This window comes from Bos indicus, chromosome 22 (genome assembly GCF_029378745.1).
Source record: "Bos indicus isolate NIAB-ARS_2022 breed Sahiwal x Tharparkar chromosome 22, NIAB-ARS_B.indTharparkar_mat_pri_1.0, whole genome shotgun sequence".
Taxonomy (NCBI): Eukaryota; Metazoa; Chordata; class Mammalia; order Artiodactyla; family Bovidae; genus Bos; species Bos indicus.
This window is the reverse complement of record NC_091781.1, coordinates 14,688,048-14,708,216: the sequence shown is the minus strand read 5'-3', so window position 1 is coordinate 14,708,216 and position 20,169 is coordinate 14,688,048. Positions and strand designations below refer to the sequence as shown.

General features: G+C 58.0%; 1 protein-coding gene and 1 long non-coding RNA gene across 7 annotated transcripts; one reads left to right on the top strand and one right to left on the bottom strand.

Annotated features, from left to right (window-relative positions):
• The first annotated feature begins 648 nt into the window (after positions 1-648).
• On the top strand, positions 649-8,169 carry LOC109576182 (uncharacterized). Of its 2 annotated transcripts, XR_002183330.2 has the most exons (6): positions 649-1,237; positions 1,443-1,556; positions 1,922-2,061; positions 2,855-2,955; positions 7,799-7,877; positions 8,044-8,169. It is a non-coding gene; the product is annotated as an uncharacterized lncRNA (long non-coding RNA). The 2 variants fall into 2 exon arrangements; XR_011562951.1 differs by having other exon boundaries at positions 649-1,556.
• Positions 3,621-16,728, bottom strand: ZBTB47 (zinc finger and BTB domain containing 47). Of its 5 annotated transcripts, none has more exons than XM_070776157.1 (7): positions 16,541-16,728; positions 14,435-14,555; positions 11,250-13,045; positions 9,476-9,623; positions 8,074-8,189; positions 7,292-7,487; positions 3,621-7,105 (listed from the first exon to the last, which is right to left on the bottom strand). In XM_070776157.1, exons 3-7 carry the CDS (start codon positions 12,723-12,725, stop codon positions 6,747-6,749), a joined length of 2,295 nt encoding a protein of 764 aa, XP_070632258.1. In that variant the 5' UTR covers positions 12,726-13,045; positions 14,435-14,555; positions 16,541-16,728; the 3' UTR covers positions 3,621-6,746. The 5 variants fall into 5 exon arrangements, with proteins under 5 accessions (XP_070632258.1, XP_070632260.1, XP_070632259.1 ...); XM_070776159.1 differs by having other exon boundaries at positions 11,250-12,806; XM_070776158.1 differs by lacking the exon at positions 14,435-14,555.
• Positions 16,729-20,169: the final 3,441 nt, after the last annotated feature.

Genomic DNA, 20,169 nt, shown 5'->3' with positions numbered 1-20,169 from the left:
TTTTTAAGGCCTTCAGTTTAGTTCTGCTGTGATTCGAAAGCAGAGTCCCACTGCTGTGTGATTCTGTGGTCCGGTGATGGGGCAGAATCACACAGTACCACTCACTGTGGTTTTGTGTCCCTGCGAATACACAGGCACAGGGTTTCACACTGTAAGCTGTCAGACGTGCTAGATTCAGTTTTGTAGGTTCAACTATTCTAGGTGTTAAAAACCCCAGGGATCAAAAAACTAACAAAAAGTTACACTCAGAGTTGAATATTCCAGGAAAGCTGTCTGTGCTCAGTTCTTCATTCATCCTAAGCTTGACCTGAGCCTGCCCAGCCTTGGGGCCCCTACACCTGTCTAGCATCTAAGGGATCCGGGTAGAGGTGTGGGGCAGCCAGTCCCAATGCCCACCCTGCTTTGGACCCCTGACTGCCTTCCCCCACTCGACAACATGCACACACACATCAGCCTCAGCCACCAAGATAAACTTGTTCCCAAAGTGCCAGAGGCTGTAGCTGTGGGTTAAATTTAGCCCCCAAGACACTGGTGTGAACTGTTATGGGGCATTCTCCCATCATTCCTGAGTCACTTGTTTATAACCTCAGGCTTGAGGGGGTGGGGGGTTAGCGAGGGGGGCTTAGGCTGGGCCAGGACTGAGTCACCACCCCGTTTTTGATCCCGGTGATGTCAATGCCTGTCCCTCCTGAGCAGTGCTTTCAACCATTGCTTGATGACCCCTCTAGCACGTCTCAGAGGGACACAGCACCTAGGTAGGATCACCTAGAAATAGTCCTGTCTGTCTTCTGGGAAGGGCAAAGGCTCACCCAGGGGCCTCCAGCCCAGCCCTATACTGCAGAACATTTCCATTCAGCACCATCAGTGAGGAGACCAGGTTGTGAGAGGCTCAGCCATGTGGCCAAGTCACACAGCTGGCAAGTGGCTGATCCAGGATTCGAAGCAGATCTGCCCACCTCCAAAGACTGTGGGAATCCCTCCCTGCCCTGCTGATTCCAAAGAAAATGCCCATTAATCGTCATCTCACTTTCCAAAGACCAGGACAGAAGGTACTGGCTGAACAATTAACTTATGTTTATCAGATGATTCAGTGGCATATTTTTAGATTATGATGAGTCCCATGGTGCTCAATTCCTACCAGGCATTCTACTAGAATGTTTATATGTGGCTCATCCATTCATCGAGAACCTACTGTGCACTATTCTAAATGTTGAGGATTCAGCAGTGAACACATCAAGTAAGAATTCCTGTCTTTTTGGAGCTTAACTTCAGCTGAGGGAAAGGGGAACAGCAACAAGTAAATAGTTACACAGGGTGTCAGATGATAACTGCTGTGGTAACAGGTAGCTGGGAATGGGGCATGGGAAGCGATGGGTGGCAGAGGTCACAATTTTAAATGGAATAGTCAGGATGGACTCACTGAGTGGATTATGCTTGAGCAGGTTTAAACCATGGAGGAGGAGGATTCCAAGCAGGGAACAGCTTGAGCTAAGGCCCTGAGGCAGGACTACACCTGTCCTGTTCCAAAAGGAAGCCAGTGAGCAATGAATGAGGAGGTGAGTAGGAGATGAGGGCCAAGAGGTAAGAGGGGGTGGTATCATGTATGACCAGTGTATAGACGGGTTTTTTTGCCCTCTGTGAAATGGGGAACCGCTGTTTATTTTTAAATTATAATTATGGGGAATGCAAACATTTCCAGGGAGAGAGTAATATACTGATCTCTCATGTACTGAGCACCCTCTTTCAACAACTATCAACTCATGAAGTCATGGCCAGTCCTGCGTCATCCCTGCCCCTCTCACTCTGGTTTCACCCAAGGACATGCCCAGGGACCACAGGTGGGCGGAAGAAAGCATGACTCCAGGGCTTGATGTTGATCAGAGGGACCTGTCACTTCATTTCATCCTTTTAAACTTTACAGCATTGGGCTTCTCAACAGAAATGCTGGCATCTCAAATTCTGAGGGAAGTCATTTCCAGCCTGAATTTTACACCCAGGCAATTTTACACCCAGGGAGATACAGTCAAGCGCTTCATTCCCGGAAGTGGTCCGGAGGAGAAGGTAAATGTTAGGGTTAGGAAAAAGGAGTCCACTAAGACATAAACCTTTTAGAAGTTAAAGATCTCTGCAGTGAACGCAAAAGGACACAGTCTTCAGCAAAGAGGGACAGGGAATGACAGGCCGGGGGAGGCTGTTAGGCAGTTTCTCAAGTCTCCTCGTGGGAAGCTGGTTGCACTGTGTGTTCCCTAGGGTCATCTTCCTGTACTGCTCCTTGGTTATGAGAGTGAGGAAATGGATGGAACACTCACTGTGTTTGCACATACGAGAAGGAAAGTTGCATTTATGACAAGAGGTTTGGGAATGCAGCAGTGCTAAACACCTAGAAACCAAAGTAAATTATGTTTAAAAGAGCCAAAAGTAAAAAGTTATGAGAAAGGAAATGGAATCCTATTGCATTATATGGCTTGGTTGAGATCGGTGTCTACATAGTCATAATAATGTAGATACTAAATATTAATCTAACCTCAAATAGTAACATAACCATGTTGGGAGGAAGGGGAATTGTGTATATAGTGTTTGTGTGTGTGATGGGAGTGTTGAAGAAATACATCAATAGCCAATGCCTAAAACTGAAAATAGGAGGAGAGCAGTGTTGGAGGAGTGCTTTCCATGGGCAGGAAAACACCAAAAATACCAACTGAATTGGAACTGCTCACTTATTGGGAGTTGGAAAGGAGGAGATGTGGGGAACTGCAGGTTTTTTGAAAAAAAAAAAAAAAAGTTCTAGAAATATTTGGCTTCTTCAACTATGTCCAAATAAAACTTTAATTAAAAAAATAAATATTTTCCTCAGAGGTTCTCTAGAAAACCGTGTTGTGTGACGTCGGATTGTTGCTCACAGCACAGTGGGGCTGCCGGGAAGAGGTGATATGGAGGCAACGCACGGATGGACAGGTAGCACAGGGGGGCCGAATCCCCTCAAGACACCCAGCAGGGAGCAGCCAGGCCCGCAGGCCTAGCAGCAAGCGGCACTTTCAGGGTGACTTGAGCAAGCCCCTGTTCCCCTCAGAGAAGTGGGGCTGCGTGGAGGGCAACGTACTCATCCTGGGGACCTGAACTGCCTCCCTGGCCAGTTAGTGAGCCACCCAGCAGCCTCTCTCCTAGCCCCTCCCGGTGTCTGAGACCCCTCAGATACCCTGGTATCTCATCTGAGACCCCTCTCTGGGCATCTGAAACCAAGTGCTACATACATGGTGAGGGGGCATTCATTCATTCACCATGTGTCCCCACAGCCTATAATTCTATCCCACATGGAGCCCGGTGCCCCAGCGAAATAATTCTGAGGTCCACGGGGAGAGTTGCTTGCTCCTCGGAGGCCACAGTCTTCCGTCTGAGTTGTTCTCCCAGGCGCAGACACCAAGCTGCTTCAGACCTCAGCCCTTGGCTCTGGAGGTTCCCCAGGAGCCCAGCCCATCCTCAGGAGAGGGAGACGGGACCTGGGGATGCTCCGGGCACAGGTGTCCATGTGGTCTTTGGCGGCCGCACTGTCCTTCATCTCTCTGTGGTCTGAGTCCTTTCAGCCCACAGTCAGGGCGGCATATGTAAAGAAGAGGCTGGGCCAAGAGACAGTTGTACTGCCTTTATTCCCCTCCACTCTTCTCCTCACCCTCCTGCAGTCCCCCATACACTCTGGGGCTGTGGAATGACCACACAGGGCAGACATCAAGGGTCCACGTACCTGGGCACAGCCGTTTTGCCACTGAGCGCCACCCCACCCCCGACTGCCGAGGGGTGCCATGTGGGACATGGCAGCAAATGTCAGGATCAGAGGCTCAGGCTTTGCCCCCACTGCCTGCCCCCCCACCCAGCCTGGGTTCCTAGAACTGTAGTCATGGGGCTTGAATGGTCATCTCTCTGGCCACTCATCCCCAGCTGGCCCAAGACCAGGGACTACAAGGGGAGCTGGGGAGGGGCAGGCCAGGTTCCAGACTTGAGGCTTGGCCAAGTGGGCTGAGAAGTCCAGCTGGACAGAGCGGCCCCCCTTGGCAGATCTGCAGTGGGAGATAATCATCCCAAGCCCCCTCCCCATCACCAGCCCTGGGAAGTGGGTGTGATGGCCCAAGCCCCTCCCTCCAATATCCAGGTGCTTGTTAATTTGTTTTAAAAATTAAAAAGGAAATGTAAAAGCTGGTAAAACAAGAACCCCTATCCATACTGGCACGGCTGAGGTTCCATTATTGCTTCAGACCCTTGTGGTCTGGCCAGAAAGGAGCTCCCACCAACACTGGCCAAAGGGGAAGAGAGCATTTAGCACCAGGGACACAGGACTCCTGTCCCCGCTAGGACGGGGGCCTCCCAGGAGAGGGGGTGGCCGTGCCCATCTAAGCTATTAATACAATGACCATCTGACCAGTGCCCAGCCTGCTGTCTGGACCCCTCTCATGCCCTGAGAAGGGAAGCGTTCAAGAGTAGGAGACCCAAGTCCTGGGACAGGGTCTCGCCAGCAGCTCCCTACACCCATCTCCAGCCTTTGCTTGTGAAAGTCTGACTTCACGGATCAGAGGCCAGCCTGGCCAGGGCCCCCCAGGCTTTCTAAGGCTGCAGTGACGGTAGCAGGTGACAGGGCCACCAGCTCTAACGGGAGATCCTGGTGTCAGCCACAGGGGGTGAGAAGCTCAGGGGAGTCCCAGCCTACAGCCCATTTGGGGAAATCAGACTTTTTTTAGGAAAATGTGGGCAAGCTCTGAAGAGCCGCCAGGCACTGGGACTGGAGGTTGGAAATAGCAAGGGAGAGGGGGGAGTGGGGGGGGACCCTGAGGACGTCATGGAAGCCCAGAGATCAAGGGGTGCAGGAGAAGAAAAGAGCTACAGTAGAGCAGGAGCCTGAGAGGTGCAACCCTGACCCCATAAGAGGCTAGAACCCTCAGCCTCAGGGTGGGGGAGCCGCAGTGCTGGGAACCAGACAGGGAGCTTTCCTCTCTTGAGGGGGTGCCCAGAGGACAGCAGGGGCATCTGAGGGTACGTATGTAGGCTCTGGCTTGCACTGTTCCTGCTACAGCCCCAAACTCAAACCCTGTAAGCCCAGAGAACAGTCTGGGCTGTGTGGCTTGGATTCTAAATCCTCAAATCATTCGGGCTCCTTGGGCTTACCCACATCTGTACAGAATAAAGTGCTTCGTTTATTGATGATTAAAATGTCCCCAGCCCCCTGCCCCAGCGCCATGGACCTTACAAGGAGGTCTGAGGGGTCCCGACCCCCTCAGCCCTTGAGCTGATGGGGCCAGTCCCCGCCCCACGACCCCCTGGGCTCAGGCCTCTTCCCACTCCAGCCATGCTGGGAAGGTGGTGGTGTGGGGGTAGTCATGGGGGTTTAAGGTGCAAAGAGTATAACAAACAAAACTGTATAAACACAATAGGAAAGAGCTTAACTAGGAAATATGTAGCTTATGGAACCTTCCTCCCCCTTTTAAAGGCAGGAATCAAGACGTTAAATGACAACAAAAAAAGGATGTCCTGTTAGTGCTGGCCTCGTGAGGGCAAGCATTGGGCACAGGCTGGGGCTCTCCCAGCGCCCGCGACCCTGACCCCCGGGCCTGGTCATGCAGGCTCCTCGTGCCACCCATGAGCACAGAGGCCCAGGAGGGACAAGGGTGCTGGATGTCAGCCAGGGGCGGGTTGTGACCAGGTCCAGGGAGCGGAGGAGGCCTGTGCTGCCTTCAGGGAGCAGACGGACACAGACACACACATCTCTAGTGTGGGAGATGCAGCTGGGGCAGCTGGTGAGGGATGGGGTGCTCTGTGAACAGCTGCCCTGGCCTCTGCCCCACTGATAGCACCTTGAAACCTCAGAACATTGGCCCAAGCCTCCTCCTTAGGGGCCTGCCCCTGGGGTCCACCCATCTGCAGGGGCTCCTGGGCAGCAGGCCCTGGGAGCTAGTGCTGTGGGAGCCAGCCCGTCTGTCTACCCAGGGCCTGGCCCACAACACCCTGAGGCCCAGCGGCTTCCGGGGACATCTTCTCCAGGACCCAGGGCCCTCGGTGCAGCCTAGTGCAGGTCGGGGATCCCTGTGCCTGCCGCAGGGTTGTGAATGGGGAAAGCAAATGTCTGGGGTCCAGCCCCTGCCCGCCCCACACCCCCCTGACCCTCCCTATGTAGAGCTGCAGTCTTCACGCCTTGCCACAGCCTCCTGGCACGCTCCCAGGGCATCCAGGCTCAAGCCTCTGCCTGGATATCCGCAGCCCTCACACTGGGTCCACACCTCCTCCAAAGGGAGATGGCACCCAACTTCTCCCCAAACCCTCCAGGATATGAGGCGCAAGTTAGGGGGCCCAGGAAAGGCGCGGATAAGTGGCTAAAGGTGATCTGGGCTGGGCCACCCCCCTCCCTCTGGCTTAGGCCTCAGCAGAGTGACCAGTCACACCTGCTCCCTGGGCCCCTGTCCCCCCTACCTGCCGCCTCCAGCGCCCCCCTCACCTGGAGGGGGATACTGCCAATGGTTTCCTCTCTTTTCTTTTTCCTTCACTTCCCAAAAAACAAACAACAAAAAAAAGTAAAGGCTTCAAGAAGTCACTGAAAGGGGGCACTTGGTAGCGAGGTGTCCTCGGCCAGCTCTGGGGGCTGCCAGCCTGCACACCCCCCAGGGTCAGGGGCCTTGGGGCGAGGCCGGGGTCCAGCCAACTCTGGAGGTGTCACTGCCCCCCAAGGAGGAGGGCAGGGTCCTGGGCCCCTTGGAGCAGGCAGGCAGTTAGTTGTTGGTGCTCAGCCTCCCGCTGCCCGGGCTGGAGGCCGTGGGGAAGAGCGGCGGCGGGGGCGGCAGGTGCGGCGGGGGTGGCAGGGTCTGCGGCAGCCCGGGCAGCAGGGGCAGAGCCTGGGGCGGGGCAGGGGGCAGGCCCGGGGCCGCGGGGGCGCCGTCGCTGGCCATGGGGTGGCTGACGCGGAAGCACTTCTCCTTGTGCGCCTTGAGCATGTTGGAGAAACGGAAGCGCTGGCCGCACACGTCGCAGGGGTAGGGCTTTTCGCCGGTGTGCGTGCGCCGGTGCCGCTTCATGTTGGGCCGGCTGGTGAAGCTCTTGCCGCAGATCTCGCAGATGTACGGCTTCTCCCCTGCAGGGTGGGTGGGGATGGGCCTCGGGGAGTTGCTGGGGGGCCGCCACGCCCCCCACCCCCAACCTGTGAGCCAGCCTCCCTCACCCGACCGTGGGAGTCAGGGAGGCCAGGGCTGAGCCTCAGAAAAGGGCAGAGAAGGATGCCTGCTACGGCGCAGAGGCCATCACCGTTGGACAGCAGTACCTGTGTGGGTCTTCATGTGCTCATCAAAGTACTGCTTCATGTTGAAGTCTTTGCCACACCACTGGCACATGAACTGCTTGTGGCCGATGTGGATGCTCATGTGTGACCGCAGCTGGTACTTGTACTGGAAGCGCTCATTGCAGTTCTGAGGGCAGGGTTGGGTGGGGCAAGACCCAGGGCAGAGTGGGGGAATAACCTTCAGGGAGGTAAGCGCTGGTCCCCAGCTCACAGGGCCGGGAAGGACTCACAGTGGGAGGGACTCCTGGGCAAGGACGGGTGGATGCCAAGGCCGGCTGAGGTGCTCCTGGGGTGGGGCAGCGCATGGGGCACAGGTAGAGAGGCCCAGGCAGGAATGGGGCTCAGCAAGTGGGAAAAGGCCCCAGAGTGGAGGGAGCCCTTGTGCTTAAGACTCTCCATCCTTCCTCCTTGTCCAAAGGCCTCCCTCAGCCCCACCTGCAACTCCATCTCTGATCTTTGCCTAAGATGTGTCTTTCTCCACCTCTCCAGAAAGCCTGTCCTATGGTTCCAGCCCATGCAGACTTCCCACCCTGAACGTGCAGCACTGAGATAGTGAGAGGAAGCAGGGGTATGTGGCGGGGGTGGGGGGGGGGTTGGTGTAGGTGGGCAACCAGGGAAGGATGGAGTAGAAGGCAAACAACAGGAGGGCCCCCTCTCTTTCTGCACCCTATACTCCAGTCCCCCTACCCCCTGGTTTTTAAGCTGCTGTTGCCCCTGATCCCTGCCCTGTTCAGGGTGGTCCCTGGGGGCAGAAGTGGACTCACCTCGCATCTGAACGGCTTCTCCCCGGAGTGCTGCAGGGAGTGCACCTTGAGAGACATGCTGCGTTTGAAGGACTTCCCACAGGTCTCGCAGGTGAAGGGCATGTCCTTGGTGTGGGCTACGGGGCAGGCACCATGGCCATGACATCTCAGGGACCCATCTGGCTTCTCCCAGGGGACCCCTGCTGGACCGACCCCACGCTGAGCCTTGAACCCACCTCCTGGGGCACCATCTACCCTGGGACCTGCCCCGTGGCCTCTGTCCCCCAGGCGAGGTCCTTCCCCCTCCCTCCCTGTCCCTCCCTCCCACACCCCCCGCTAGGTCTCTGTCTGCTCAGACAAGCACAGAGGCCTTCATGGTTCCTTAGCCTCGGCTCAAATCCTGGCCTAGCCACTGGTTCTCTGTATGGCTGCTGTGAGCCTCAGTGAGTTTCAGCATCCTCTTCTATAAAAACAGGAAGAGTGGTCCTGGGTCTCCAAGGTGGCTGGGCTTTACAGAGGATGGCACCTGTAAAGGCCTCAGCCTTGGGTCCCCTGCCATCCAGAAGGAGTTATCTGCACTCCCTGCCAAAACAAACTCCAAGGAAGATGTGGGAGGAAGCATCTGGAGACACGGAGGGCCCCCCTCACAGTTCAGAGCTGGGGAATCCAAGCCCAGGAAGGACCACCAATCCTGGGTTACCTAGCATGCTCCTGGCTGATACCTACACCCCAGGTTCCCAGCTCCCAGTCAGTTCATATTGGAAGCCTCCAGTACTGTCTGGTAGAGAAAGGGCATCTCTGGCCAGGGCTCACTGTCTCCCTGGCTAGACAGTGGGGAGAGCTCCAGCCCCCAAGTGGGCAAAGAAAGGAGGGCCACCCAGACAACAGCCAGACTCTCAGCCAGGCCCACCTAGAGGGGAGGGACAGCCATGCCCAAGGCAGCGAAGTGGCCCAAGACACACTTGTGTCCAGGTATGACTCCTGGGAGGAGGGTTGCATTCAGAGAAGTCTGAAGCCCTGTCAGGGGCATAGCTGTCCTCAGACTGAGACAGGGGCTGTGTCAGCCCACACAGTAAGCACTCTGTGTAATTTAGCAGAAGGTGCTCTTGTGGACCTAGCCCCATGTTGGGGTGCCAGCCTGGGTAGCAGTGTGCTAGCTGGATTCTGGTCTCCACCTGCCCTCCTGTCATGAGCCCTTGTGCCATGTGCAACGTGCCCAACCGTACATGGCAGCCCTGGCCCCAGACTAGCCCTACCCCCTCCTCGGCCCCACTGCCCCATCCACTGTCCCCGCCCCACCTCCCAGCTACTTGGTGCTTTCTCATCCCTTTATATTGTCCCTGGATGTGAAAGACTTCCTAGCACACCCAGCAGCTGGCCCAGCTTGGACCTTGGGCCCGTTCCGCCACAGGCCTAGACTTACCAACCATATGCTTGCGCACGTGAGCCATGGTGTAGAACTTCTTCTCACAAATTTCACAGGAGAACTTCTTTTCTGCGTAGCCGTGCACAATTTTATTGTGCTCGTGGAGGGACCAGAGCTTCTTAAAAGCTTTGCCACATGTCACACACTGTGGAATGAAAAGACTTTAGGCCCTGGGTCAGGACCATGTGACCTAGGACAAGTCACTGCCTCTCTAGGCCTCAGTTTCCCCACCTGAACTGTGCTCGAGAGAGAGATCTTGGTGGCCAAGGACCAGCTACGTTTGATATTCTGAGTCAGGGGTGGTAAATCCCTAATGTTACCCACCTGCCCACCCGCCCAGGGTTGCAGCCTGGGGCCCTCCCTCCTCATCCTGAACTCACTAGGGTCATGGGCCACCTCTTCCACGAAGTCCCTCCTCTGTGCTCATTTCAACAAGACATCTTTCTACAGAGGAGAGACACATAACTGGCTGAAGGGCCACAGTGGGTGAGGAGGCTACAGTTCAAGGGGGAGCCCCTCGGATAACAAGTTCTGGCAAAGCTGAGACATTATTTCTGCTGCCTCCCCTGCTGGGGCCCATACCTTGACACCACAGAGATAGATCCCCAAGGGAACAGGTTCCAAAGGGCTGGGGGACTGCAGGAGGTGCAAGGGCCTTTTGGACACGAGATGGTAGTGGGAACCCTGGGGACCACACTCCCCTCCTCCTCGTCTCCTGGGCCCTTACCCCTGCAGTAGGCCAGGGCTTAGGCAGAAATTGGGTCAGGGTACCCAGGGTAGAAGTACAAGCGTCTTTCCCTTTCAGGAGGGAAGCTCGGGGGTGTGCATGTGGAGAGTCACAGGGCAGGCCAGCAGGCAGGCAGGTGGGAGCATGTGCCTGAGGGTGGGGCAGGAATCCAGGTAACCCTCAGGTAACACTTTCTCCAATTAGCAATTAGTTCAGGCAATTAGCATCGCCTACCTACTGCCCCTCAACCTCACTCTCAGCCAGAAAAGGCAAAAAATCACTTGGCTGGCCTTGTGCCGTCTTCACCCTGAAAGGCCAGGCTGGCCCAGATGCAGGCTGGCTCAATGCTTGGCAGTCAGCCCAGATCCCCTGTTTGGCCCCAGCAGCCTTCCTGTTGGGCCCCCTGCACTTCCCGAACTGCTCATCCAGTCCCTCTTCCCCATGCCCAGGCCAGCTGGTACCTCCAAAGAGCTGAATGCAGGGGTTTCCTCCCGCCTGGCTGCCCCTTGCTCCACTCAGCCCTTGCAATAAGTGGAAAATGGCGCCCCCTTCCGGGCAAACCCCTCCTCCCCTCTGTGCTTTCCTGCACTGCTCAATCTACCAAACTATATACCTGGGGGCCCTGCTGGCCTTGCAGCAGTCCAAAAACACTGACTCATCCCTCCTCAGAGCTGGCTGTCCCCCAGCCTCACATGCTCAGACAACTCTCTCCTCTCATTCTCCTGAGTCCCTGCTCCCCTCTGCCTCTCTGGCAAGGGTCCTGTTTGTTCCAATCCTTTCTGCACTCTTGCGGAAGCCCAGCTCTATCTGCCTCCTCCAGGAAGCTCTCCCTGACGTCATCCCCTGAGCTCTCACCACTCTGGGCTCACCCTTGGGCTGGGGCTGGTCCCACTGTCCCTGGGGCGGGGTTGGGGGGTGGGGGCTGAGCCTGCTCTCTGCAGACTGTGCAGACAACACAGGCAGCAGGACACTGGGTGCCCAGGGCCCAGTTCCGGCCTGGCTCAGCCTGGATGGCTGCCCCCTGCAGGCCCCTTGGAGGCCCACCTGGATGTTGCGTTCGCAGTCTGTCTGCCGGTGCAGCAGCAGCTCGCTCTCTAGCAGGAAGCGCTTGCCGCACTGGTCGCAGATCTGCATGCGGCTGTGGGTCACATTCATGTGCTTCTCCAGGTACCAACGGTTGTTGAAAACGCGCGGGCACTTCTGGCATGGATGGTGCTGTTTCTCCTCCAGCTTCACCTTTGCCCCCAGCCCATCAGCAGCCTGTGGCCCTCGGGAGCCAGGAGCGGGAGCCACTCCTGCAGGTGGCTTTGGCCGCTTCCCGCCCCGCCGCCCGGCCTCCTCCGGCTCAGGGGGGCCACGGCGCCGGGCAGACCTCGTGGCCATGCGACTGTGGGCAGGGGGCTCTGCCCGGCTGCTGCGGCGCCCCAGGCCCCCCTGCCTGCCCCCTGCCTCCCCGTCCTCCTCATCTTCCTCCTCCTCTGAGCTCTCCTGATCCTGCTCGCTGTGCCCTTCCTCTTCCTCCTCCTCTTCCTCCTCTTGCTCGCTGTGCCCTTCCTCCTCCTCATCCTCCTCATCCTCCCCCTGACTGCCGCCCTCCTCATCCTCCTCCTCCTCCTCTGCTCCACTGCCTCCTCCCTCCTCTTCCTCCTCGTCCTCCTCTTCCTCCTCCTCTTCGTCATCCTCCTCCTCTTCCGAGTGTCTCTGCAGCCCGTCCTCCCGGCCCAGCACCATGGTGGCCGGGCCAGTGGCAGCGCCTGGCTTGCCCTCGGGCCCTGTGGACACATGCAGTGTCTGGTTGTTGAGGTTCACCTCCACGATGATCTGGGACTGCTCTCGCCGACTGTAGGTGCCAGAACCCCCGAGCTCTTCCTCCAGCTCCTCCCCACCCTCCAGCTTGCACAAGCTGGCTGGGGGCCCGCCAGCCTCTTCAACGCCACCCTCCTTCTCCTCCTTGAAGAAGGGCTGAGCCGGCCCAAGGGCGGCAGGCACCGTGCCACCTGTGGCCCCAGCCCCGTCCTCGACGCGCACGGAGTAGGGGTCGGGGCCCTCTCGGGCGTAGATCTTGGGCAGGCCCGGGGCGTCGGCCTCCTGCTTGATGTCGCAGTAGTAGGTTGGTGCAGCCGGGGTGCAGCCGGCAGCTGGCTGGGCGAGGGCCACGGCACCAGGGCCCGGGGGGCCGAGGGAGCGGGCATCTAGCAGCTCCTGGCAGGACGCAGCGATGTCGGCCATCTGCAGCAGTGAGGCGGCACTCAGCACTTCGTGGACGTTGGCCGCGTTGACCAGCAGCTTGGACGTGTAGATGAAGTTGAGGATCTGCTGCAGGCCGCCGGGTGCCAGCGCCTCCAGGGACAGCTCCACGCGCTGCAGCTGCTTGTTCTGGGTGAAGAGCGAGTGGAAGAACTGGCTGTAGGCGGCCAGCACGCCCTTGTGGGCTGGAAAGACGCTGCGCTGGGGCACCAGCACCAAGTCCACGTCGCACAGGTCAGGCTGGAAGAGGCGCTGCTCGTTCAGGCGGCCCATCAAGCAGGCGAAGTGCAGCGCCACGTCCTCCACCAGCGAGAACTCGGCCGCCGGTGAGTCCGTTGTCTTCTCAACCAGCAACTGCAGGGCCGAGGGCACAGGTCAGGTCGAGGCCAGCCAGGAGGTGCCCCCCATCCCCCATCACTATTGGTTCCACGTGACAGAGAAGGTGCCGAAAGACTCAAGCAAAGACGATGGGGAACCAGGGTTCAAGCCCGAGTCAGCTGTCCCTCAGAGCTCAGACTCTGGCCGTGACCTTCTGAGGCCGCGTATCAGCTCCTGGGTCAGTGGTTGACTTTTCTGGACCTCCAGCTGTTCCACTGTGAAATGGGAGCAGTCATCCCGGGAAGGGAAGCGGAAAAGGAGAAAAGGGGAAGGAAAAGGTTCGAGGATGACCAACTATGCAGGTGGGCCAGGAACCTAGGGGTTTCCTGGGATGCAGGACTTTTGATGCTAAAACCAGGGTCGTCCCCAGCAAAAACGAGGACTGGGTTGTCTCCCCAGAGGCATCATTTCAGTATTTCTGGTCCCCATGGATTGTCTCCCTGACACTCACTTACAAATTAAACCAATCCTGCCCAGCCCCAGACACTTTCGGAACAAAAGTCACAGTCACTGTCCTGGAGGTACAGTGGCCAGAGACAGAGCAGTGAGCTAGGTGACTTCTGTTCCTGAGGTGTTTGGGGTTGGGCAGGATTGGTTTTATCTGTAAGTGAGTGTCAGGGAGAGAATCCACAGGGCCTGGAAATACTGAAAGGATGCCTGTGGGGAGACGACCCAGTCCTGGTTTGCTGGGGACGGCCCTGGTTTTAGCATCAAAAGTCCTGCATCCCAAGACCTGTACCAAACCCTTTCCCTCTAGGCCCCCCATACCCCAGGTCAGGTGTGGTCCAGGCCCAGAGGTTCCCAGATGATGTCATCTTGGTGGAGCCTGAAGGAGGCCTTTGAATCTGGTCAGATTATTAGATCTTTGGGCCACTTTCAGTACCTGTGAATTGCCTGGAATTAAGCAAGGGCTTGGAGAAGGCAATGGCACCCCACTCCAGTACTCTTGCCTGGAGAATCCCATGGACGGAGGAGCCTGGAAGGCTGCAGTCCATGGGGTTGCTGAGGGTCGGACACAACTGAGCGACTTCACTTTCACTTTTCACTTTCACGCATTGGAGAAGGAAATGGCAACCCACTCCAGTGTTCTTGCCTATCCCAGGGACGGGGGAGCCTGGTGGGCTGCTGTCTATGGGGTTGCACAGAGTCGGACACGACTGAAGTGACTTAAAAGCAGCAGCAGCAAGCAAGGGCTTAATTAAGGAAGGGCCTGGAATTAAGCAAGGGCTAGCTTAATTCTTGGTCCAACCACAGCGGCTTCCCCAAAAGGTGAGCAGCACAGACAGGCAGGCTGCCCAGTTCCTTGCATGGATCCAGCGCACAGCAGATATTCAGTTAACATCTATCAACGACCTGCCTGGTTCTGGCCCTCCTCAGGCCCTGTCCGCTAAGTCAGAGCCTCCTACATTTGAGGGTACCTTGTTGCACTGCAAAGCCATCAGCTCTCCTACCCTATGCATGTCTCTGGAAGCCTCGGGATGAAACCCCAGTCCCATCCATCCACAGCCTACCCCTCCCTTTATGTCAGTCCTTTCAGTCACTTGAATGAGAGGACCTGCCCTGGGCTTCACCCTTCACACCCAGTAGCCCAGGGCAGCACCCACCTCATGCTCTCTCTTTTTTTTCAGCAGCTGCAGCTTGCGGGCTCTAGTAGTTATGGCACACGGGCCCGGCTACCCCGCAGCACGTAGGATCTTCCTGGACCAGGGACTGAACCCACGTTCCCTGTATTGGCAAGCAGATTCCCAACCACTGGACCACCAGGGAAGTCCACCACCATCTCTCTTGAGTTCCTCCCCAACACCTCCTTCACCCCAGCCAAGAAGCCACTTGTTTGTTCCTCTGTCTCAGGGCTGCTAGCCCATCTTGGTCTGGCCAATCTAACAGGAATAAAGTGCCAACCCCCTTTCATCTCCATCCTCTGACTCATTCTAATTCATCTTCTGGGACCAAACTTTATTACACAGATGGGCTCAGAATGGGAGGGTCTCACAGTCAACAGAAGCAGAGCCCCTGGACTTTCAGCCCTGCTGAGGCCACCAAATCTGTGTTGGACTGGATACTATTCCATGGGAAAGTATTTCTTGGCCTTTAATGACTCAAAAAGCAGGACGAGGCGTCTCAGGACCAGCTGTGGTTCCCCAGACCCCACCAGCACCTCCGGCAACCTGTACCCTCCTCCCTAGAGCTGCTGCCACCTGCAAGTCAGTGAGGGGTCAGGATGCAATTTGGCTGTAACAGAAGTTCCTCAGGGCCTCCAGGGCCAGAGAGTGGTGGGGAAGTAGCTTGGATAAGGACTTGTCAATGTCAGACGTGTTGTGGGGTACCCATCCCAGGTCCACTGCTCCTTCACAGAACGCCCTCCAGTGCTTATCTGCCATGGGTCAAGGGCAGTGCCTAACACTTCCTGTGTGCACATCTGGCCCCAGGATCCAGTGAAGACTCCTCTGGCCTCAGCAGGGGAGGAAAGGTTTTAGCCTGGGGGGTAGTGTTGCCCCAGAGACTCCATTTCTGAGGCAACACCCCCAGGCAAGGCTGCACCATCCTTGGCCCTTGAGGGGCCCAAGGATCTTACAACCAGGAGCCCTGACTGTACTTCCTTGACCAGGCACATAGATGCTGCCTGAGTCCTTATCTGGCAGCCCCTCAGTGGGGTATGGTTACCCCCTAGCCTGGTACCTCCCACACAGGGCCCACCAGCTGTGTCTGCCTCTCCAGCCAGATGTGCCAGTTTCCTGAAGCTGTAGATGCCCCTCCCCATCTGGCTGTGCCAGCTGCAGTCACACACCCCACCCCAAGTCCAGGCCAGCTGGGCTAAGACACAAGACCAGAGGAATGGTCAGGGACTTCTGTTGCCAGGGCATTTCATGCTCTCAAACCCTCCCCCACAAGCCAGGCTGGTGGGGGCAGGCCAGGTGCCAGGGACACCTGCTGAGGCTGCTCACCACCGGCAGAGCCTTCTACTCCTGAGAGGTACCCTGCCTCACCATCACAAAACCACCAGCTAGCTCCCTATGCTGCCCCAGAATCTCCCTGGAGGCCCCAGGATGAAACCTGGGTGTCCATCTGCACCCTCTACTCCCACGTCAATTCTTCTGTCCCCAGAAAGCAGTGGGTGGACCCAGACTGAGCACAGGGGGCACAGGCTCATGACTTACTGCCTCCTCCTTTTAGGGAGAGGGTATCTGTGCCAGCCTCCTCTCAACTCAGGCCACTCGTCCTTCCCGAGAAACAGGCCCAGAGAGGGCGGTGGACAGGTCCAAGGTCACACAGGAGTTTGGACCAGAGCTGCAGGCGTCCTCCCCCGATCCCGCTTGGCCCAGGAGCCCCGAATCCCCTGGCAGGGCGGCTCCAGCGCCCACGTGGCCCAAGGCCCAGGCGGGAATCCGACCTCCTCCCTCCCCCCATCACCCAGTCCGAGGGCGGCGCCGTCCCCGGCCCAGAGAAGCGCCCCCCTCCGCTGGTGCCTAGCAGGACCTCAGCCTCTCGCGCCCCGGCCCCAACCCCAGGAATTTAACCCCTTCCCAGCCCAGGACCGCGTCAAAGCTCCGCATTCCCAGCCCGCAGGGACCCCGAGAAGGGGTAGGGGAGACCCGGCGAGGGCTAAGATCCCTCACACCCCTCCACGCCGAGACGACCGGCTGTTCGCTCGAGAGGGCAGAGCGGGCAGGTGGGCGGATAAGTGGGGGGACAGGCAGGGCCTTGCGTACCATGGTGCCGTGGCGCTGGGGGCTCACAGGGCCCCGCGGGATCGCGCTGCCCCCGGCGGCCAGGCCGGGGCCGCTCCATGTAGCGCCGCGCTGGGGGCCGCCCCCGCGCAGGGCCCCGCGACCATGGCCCCCGGGGGCGCGGCCGGGCGGGCGGAGGCGCAGGGCCGCGGCGAGTCCAGCCGCCGAGCAGCTGCGGCCCCAGAGCCTCAGGCGCGGCGGGCGGGGGGCGCGGGGCGCCGATTGGAGCCCGCGCGTCAGCTGGGGCCGCCGTCTGGACGCTTAAAGGGCCAGGCCGCCCTGCGCGCCGGCGGGGGCGCGGACACGCGTGGTGCGCGCCGTCCGGGTGCAGCCAGCCCCGCCTCGGGCCGCCGCGGACTCCGGCCAGGCCCCGCCGCTCCCATCCTAGAGGATGGTCCCTGGACTCACTCTCTCGCACCGAGCCCCCTTTCCGCCAGGAAGTTCATCCCAGAGTCTAACCTGGGAGCCCTCCAGATGCGCCACCGAGGTGGGGTCATAGGAGGAGGAGGCCCCAAAATGGGGAAGCTGGGCGCTCCCGCGCCCACCAACCAGTTACAGAAAAGGCTTACACCTGCTCCCCTGAGCGACCTCACACTGAGGGACTGAACCCAGCGTTGGGTTCAACCCAACCCAGTTGCTGGGTCACCATCCCCACCCTCTGCCCTGGGCTGCTCTGACCTGAGAGTGAGTCTAGGATCTCCAACTGAGCTGACCCCCCACCCCGATCCCAGGGCAGCTCAGGGTTTATGTTATTCTGTCTCCAGGACTTGCTTCTTGTCGATCCATACTGACCTGGTGGCTGCCTCTGGCGACACAGGGACGCCCAGGGCAGGAGATGGGAGAATGTGAACCACAGGTGCATTGATCAAATCCTTTCATGTGACAGACCCAGAGCTGGGAGAAGGCAAGACTAGAGGAGTGAGGGCCAGAGGCCCAGGTCCCACTGTGTCCCCTAGCTGTGGAGCTTGATGGCTGCTGAGAGGCCTTCCTGCTGTTTCTGCTGGAGAGATACAGCCAGGGCTGCGGAATGCTGCTCTGGCATGGATGCCAGTGGGGGCTGGGGGCTGGTTGTGCTGGCAAGAGGCTGCAAGGAAACACTGCCAGGCCAAGCAGGCCGCAGAGTGGGGACCACAGGACGGTAGGCCTCGCAGAGCCTAGGTGGTGGTTGGGCCATCATTGTGGAGAGGGCCACAATGTCATCTGTGTCATCATTCAGATGCTTCTGTTCCCCTACTCCAAGCTGATGGCTGCCCCACGTTTGGTCACTTTCACATTGCCCACATCCTGGCAGTACCACACTGTATCCCCCACCCTCTTCGCTCACACATGCACTTGTGCTTACACACCCGCCCATGCCTGGCTGTAGCAGTGTCCCCTGAGTATGCCTGCCACCTTGCTCATGAGTGGGCAGGGCCTCTGGGGCCAGTTCAGAGTAACTTGGTTCTGGATGCCAGAGAAGGAAATGGAGTAGAGGCCAAGATCCCAGGCAGGCGCCATCCCGTAGTCTGATGTCTGTCCTGTGAAACTGCAACGGCCTCCCGTGAGGCCAGGATTTAGGCCCTTAAGGCCGTTCCAGGGTCAGGGAGAAAACATCTCATGGGCAAAAATGGGGGTGACCAAAGAGTGCCAAGAGAAAGAGGAGGAAACCACATAGCTGGATGGAGGGTGAGATGAGACCTTGGTGGAAAAAGATGGCAAGAGAAGAAGGGGCACCGATGGGGGCCCATGCCCCCAGCGATGACCACACAGCAGATATTCTGCATCTCTGTGGCTGTGGTGGGTGAATTGACTCAGCTCCCAAAGGCCTCAAGCTGAGGCCAGGCCAGAGCAACCTGCATGTCTGACCAGCCCATCACCTCAGGGCTGCCTTCTGCTTCTTCCACCATCCCAACCCACTTCCTCATCTGACTCTGTGGCTCCCTTGCACAGGCCTGAGACGTGGTAAGAGAGGAACCGTGTATACCCATTGGTTGGCTAAGGACAGTGAAGGCAGAACAGGACAGATCTCACAGTCAGATACCAGCGTGAGGAGCCAAGGAAAGGTGAGGCTGGAGCAGCCTGCCTCACAAACTGGGAGGAGCCTGGCAGGCGGCTGCAAGGGACACTCTTGGGCCCATTTCCCAGCCAAGGTTTGGCAGGGGTTGTGGCCAGTGTGACCAAGGTAGGGATGCTGGCCCTTTTGGAATTGGTCTTGGTTGCAATAGTCAAGCCAAAGAAGGGGCTGGAGGTTGGGTGAGAAAGGAGGGAATAGGGGGCTCAGTCTTCCTGAAGACCTTAGCTGTTCCCATTTCTTCTCTGGCCTACAGCCCATCTACTGGGGGAACCCCAGGACAAGCCAGTTCTGGGAGGCTACTGGGACTTGGGTCACATGAGACATGGCAGGAAGGCACTGTCCGAAGAGCTGTCTGGTGGGCTCATGTGGGGCTGGCTCAGAGCTGAGGACTGAAAGCTGAGTAACGCTAGAGCAAAAGGAGGGAGAAGGCAATGGCACCCCACTCCAGTACTGTTGCCTGGAAAATCCCATGGATGGAGGAGCCTGGTGGGCTGCAGTCCATGGGGTCGCTAAGAGTCAGACACGACTGAGTGACTTCACTTTCACTTTCCACTTTCATGCATTGGAGAAGGAAATGGCAACCCACTCCAGTGTTCTTGCCTGGAGAATCCCATGGACAGAGAAGCCTGGTAGGCTGCAGTCCATGGGGTCGCACAGAGTCGAACACGACTGAAGCGACTTGGCAGGCAGCAGAGCAAAAGGAGAGGAAGGGTACTCCCCTGCACATGCCCCAAGGGAGGATACAGTTAAACATCTGCAGGGAACTAGAGGTGATTTGATGTAGCAGAATCCAGATTCTTGTCCTGTAGGAGTAGCCGGATGGAGATAGGCAGAATTGTTCTGTTCCCTTGGCCTTGAAAAGGTCCGTGCCACAGGATCTTCCTCTCAGGGTTGGTCAAGGCAGGCTTTCTGGAGAGTCCAAGGTGGGACAAGTTATTGGGGAGGGGGATCCCAGGCCAGAATCACATGCCACGGGGGCAAGTCAGGAGTTTGTGGAGATCAGGGCAGGGATGGATGATCCTCAGACACTCAGGACTGGGTGCTGGCAAGGTCAGCAAAGCCACACCCCTGCTTTTAGAAGCCAGCTCTGTGTTTTCTGCTTTTTTTCCCCCCACAACTTCCCTAAGCCTCTAGCCCTGAACTTCTCTCCCACGTTGGAGGAGGAACAGACCCAAAACGTGCTGGGGCAGCACTTGCGTGTGTCTGCACACAACAGGGTTTAGCCTCCCTAGGCGGGGCGTGGAGCTGCGTAACTGCAATGGGGGAGGAGTAGAGTGGGCAGTGCCAGAAAACAGAAAGGGACATTGCAGCATGGGGCTGGAGGGGTGGCAGGGAAGTTCAACTTACCCACTAGGTGTGGACCCAGGGCTCTGTAGGTTGAGGGAGCATTGATCCCTGGGTGGGGGGTTGGAGGGGAGTAGATCGCTCCTGTTCAGAGCTCAGCACTAATAGGCTACAGCTGTAGATGGTAGGGCCTAATTCAAACCAGCAGGTTGCCCAGTTCCCTCCAGCAGCATAAACGTCATGGCCTAGGCATTTAAGGCCTCCTTAGCAGCTT